General features: G+C 40.6%; 1 protein-coding gene across 3 annotated transcripts in view; it reads right to left on the reverse strand.

Annotated features, from left to right (window-relative positions):
• The window catches only part of cabp4 (calcium binding protein 4), a 39,707-nt gene that overhangs the window by 10,503 nt on the left and 25,584 nt on the right, over nucleotides 1-3,620 (reverse strand). For all 3 annotated transcript variants that reach the window (XM_014013189.1, XM_014013188.1, XM_014013190.1), the window contains exon 5: nucleotides 1,743-1,773. In XM_014013189.1, the coding sequence (XP_013868643.1) occupies nucleotides 1,743-1,773 (31 nt within the window). The remainder of the gene's footprint in view (nucleotides 1-1,742; nucleotides 1,774-3,620) is intronic.

Here is a 3,620-nt window from a genome sequence, read left to right on the forward strand (position 1 = left end):
AGTTGAGTTCTAAAAACAAATGTGGCATTAACACCCACAAACAGCAAGTTGCGCTGTTTCATTTCATTTTCTGTAGCTTGTGACTACGGGGGAAATCCTTTAAAGCTTTTGATACTCTGAAGTGGAGTTCTTTAAAACATTTATGAACAAATAATATCTGTTCTTTGAATAAATGTAGATGAGCTGCTATGATGTTTGATCTGAAGGTGACACCAACAAAAGACACAAGGCGGAGCTGGAGGTAGGAATGACCAAAATGGACGGGTTTATAAAGAGATACGTCAGCGGGAGCGATCAGGCTGAGCAGTTTGGAGATAAAGTTGGTGAGACTGGAAGAATGGATATATTGGACACAGGATGTTGACTATATGCCAGGGGGAATGTAAAATGGAAGACACATGCAGGATCTGCATAGAGTTGGTACAACTGAAAATACTGCTATAAAAGAGATGTACTGTAGATMTCTCTGAGCCCACCTATAAGAATTATTGTCTGGATGTCTAAAAGTAAAAAAAAAACCTGCTTCAGCTGCAGTAAAGAAATTAGAACTTATTTTTGGAAACCACTGATGCTGTGGACGGCCCTGTCCATTCTAAAGAGGACAGGGCCGGTTATCAGCACACAGTTCAACGGTCTGCCTCTCTGATGGTCTGGAGGTGCATTATTATCAAAATGAGCTTATAAATCTGGAAAGGCACCATTAATGCAGAAAAGAATATACAGCTTTTAGAACACATGCTCCTATCCAGTAAAAAATAATTAAATTAAAATTAAAAATTGGCATAGAGGACCCAGAACTATAAAACTGCCAATTGTCATGGTTCTTGTTTTATGGTTTTTTAGAACTTTTCAGACTGTTTTTCATTGTTTGGTTTTGTCTTATTTTCTCATTTCCTGTTAGTTTTCTGTTTCTTGTATCATGTTACCCTCAGTCAGCTTCTTAGTGTTTTTTTTCCAGCCTGTCACACTTACCTTTCCGTAATCTGTAATCACCCAGGTGCTTCCACTCCCCAGTCACCCTCAGCTGTATTTAACCAGTGTCTTGTCTTCATTGCTCTATTGGATCATTGCCCTTTTCGTGTACCAAGCCTTGTTCTGGCCACTGTTAAAGTTTTGTCTTTTGCTGCCACGCCAGCCTTTTTCTTTTATTTAAAAGAATAGTTTTTGTTTTCACCTTGAAGTCATTGAGTCTGCCTGCATTTTGGGTTCCACCTTACAATAGCTTCACACCAATATTAGAAAAGAAAGGAACAACATTCCCACCAAACACTCCTGCAATTCGTCTCCTCGYTTCCTCAACATTTATAGATTGTTAGAAATGCAACCCTGCCCTAACGTTTTAAAAATTGTTGCTGCCATGTAGTTTGCTTGCTCAGCTCACAGCTCACTGTTATGCTGAGTGTGTATCTGCATACAGAGTGGGTACTTGTCATTCAATCACTAAAGCATTTTGGGGTTCATATTAACTGCCAGGTGTAAACGCTCTCAATCAGAGTTGTCCACTTCTAATTAAAGTAGCTGAAATCAATTCACTGTGAAGTACCAGATCTAAACAGGGCTTATTTCTCCAAACTGCAGGTRGTTCAAGGCTCAAGCCTGAGAATCCTCCAGTGTCTTCCTTTAAATATTAAAAGCAAAACTCAAAAGAAAGTACAGCTGCTGGTACAATAAAATAAATCTCGATATTGACAAGTAGTCTGTAACATACGTGGCATGTAATTGCTCCATCAATAACAACTTACCATCTATCTCCCCTGGCATCAGCTCTCTGTCCTGCAGAGAAGAAAAAGGACACAATGATAATGATTAGACATCAGTGTCACCGGGCGGCGTGTGAAACCAGGGTAGCTTTAAAAAGTAGTCCTCCTGAGAAATATCCAGCCATATTTTTTTTTTTTTGCTTTGCCTACCAAATTAGAACAACATGCATATCATGTCAACACTGCTATGTGCTGACAGGAAACTCTAATGGGATTTCACTCAGCAACACATCCCTCTAATTGGCAAAATGCTACAATCTTGCATGCTCCCACACATCTGCATAGTCACGCTGCATCCACAGCATCCTGAGGAGGAACGTAAGCATTGTTTCAGACCCTGTGCACACAGATCCACGCCCACGGATAGCCACATGACAAACCTTACGCATGTCACAAAAGGAACAAAAACATGGTTCTGGTCCTGCTCAGACAGATGTTTGCATACGGCCACGTGCGTGTGAGTCGTAGACGGTTTCCTAGCATGTTTTGACATTTGCTGGAGGTGATCTCTCCTTTTTCTCTCATCCTGTCTTTTTTTAAATGAGAGTCACAACTGGAGGCTAGAAACAAAATGTCCTCCTTAAGAACATTGCATGACAGTGGAATTTAGGTGTGCCGAGGGCAAGAAATAAAAATATCCTAATGCGTCTAGCTATGCACAGACAGGGGGACATTCCAGGTGAATAGATTCAAATATTTAAAGCGTTGTTTTATTTAACAATTCCTCTAGGTGAGAGTTTACATTACGGCATGCAGAATGAGTTAGCTTCATATTTATTTCACATTTCGTTGGCATATTAGGGTCATATGTTTAAAGAAAAAGGGCTGCTGGCTGTGTCGCCATCACACCAAAAATATAGGTTCAAATTTTATCTTAGACCAGTGGTGGATGAGTAAGGGGCATTGAAGGGGCCACAGGGGCCAAGCATGTGTTCAACATCTTTGCACATAAGTCCTCAGATTTGGTTAGGTTTATATGTTTAACCAGACATACATGCTCAAACATAGTTACAACAAAGCTTAAATTTCCCTTACCAATTTTACTGTACATAGATAAAATCTTCTCAAACACACAGCATGTGAGAAAATCCAGCCATTGTTTGTCAGTTGAAAGACTTCTTCTGCAGGATTGTTCAAATTTTCTCAAGAGAAAAAGAAGACTTCTGTAAGCTTGATTCATGCTGGACTTTCTTTTTTGACTCATTTGTGCCCATTAGTGTTAGGGGCCAATCAGATTTCAGCTGGGACTAATAACCCGCCCCTAGAACTGCCCCTGGCTCAGACTTTTCTGTGTGGGTTTCCTCCAGACACACTGTCCTCGCATGGTTTAAAAACATGCACATTAGGTCAGTTTTCAGTTCAGAAATGACCTTTGGAGCGAGTGTGTAGCTATGCATCATTCATTTTCCCATTCAGGTGAAGCTGCATTCAGCATTTTTGCTCCTTTGAAATGGAATGCTGGTTCTCCTGTTAATAATTTGAAGACTTATGGGATGAGTTTGGTGAGTCCTTGAATAGAGACTCTATTTGCTTCTAGGTTGCACACAAACACACATGTTTGCACAGCTATCTAATTGGGGACATTCCATTTGACTTCCATTACATTTCTACAGCCTAACCCTGACCACAAACTCTAAGGCTGACCTCACAGGTACCTACCTGACCCTAAAACTAACCTAAACTCAATTCACGCCTTGGTCCTAAACCTAACCCCCAACCCACCAATGGCATTTAAACCAAATGGGGACTCGACTTTTGTCCCCAAATGCACCAGTTGTCCCCAAAGGTAGGATTTTTATCTAAAAATTGCTTCCAAATGTCACCAAAGCTGTAACCACACACACACACACACACACACAC

Source organism: Austrofundulus limnaeus, unplaced genomic scaffold (assembly GCF_001266775.1).
Source record: "Austrofundulus limnaeus strain Quisiro unplaced genomic scaffold, Austrofundulus_limnaeus-1.0 Scaffold99, whole genome shotgun sequence".
Lineage (NCBI taxonomy): Eukaryota > Metazoa > Chordata > Actinopteri > Cyprinodontiformes > Rivulidae > Austrofundulus > Austrofundulus limnaeus.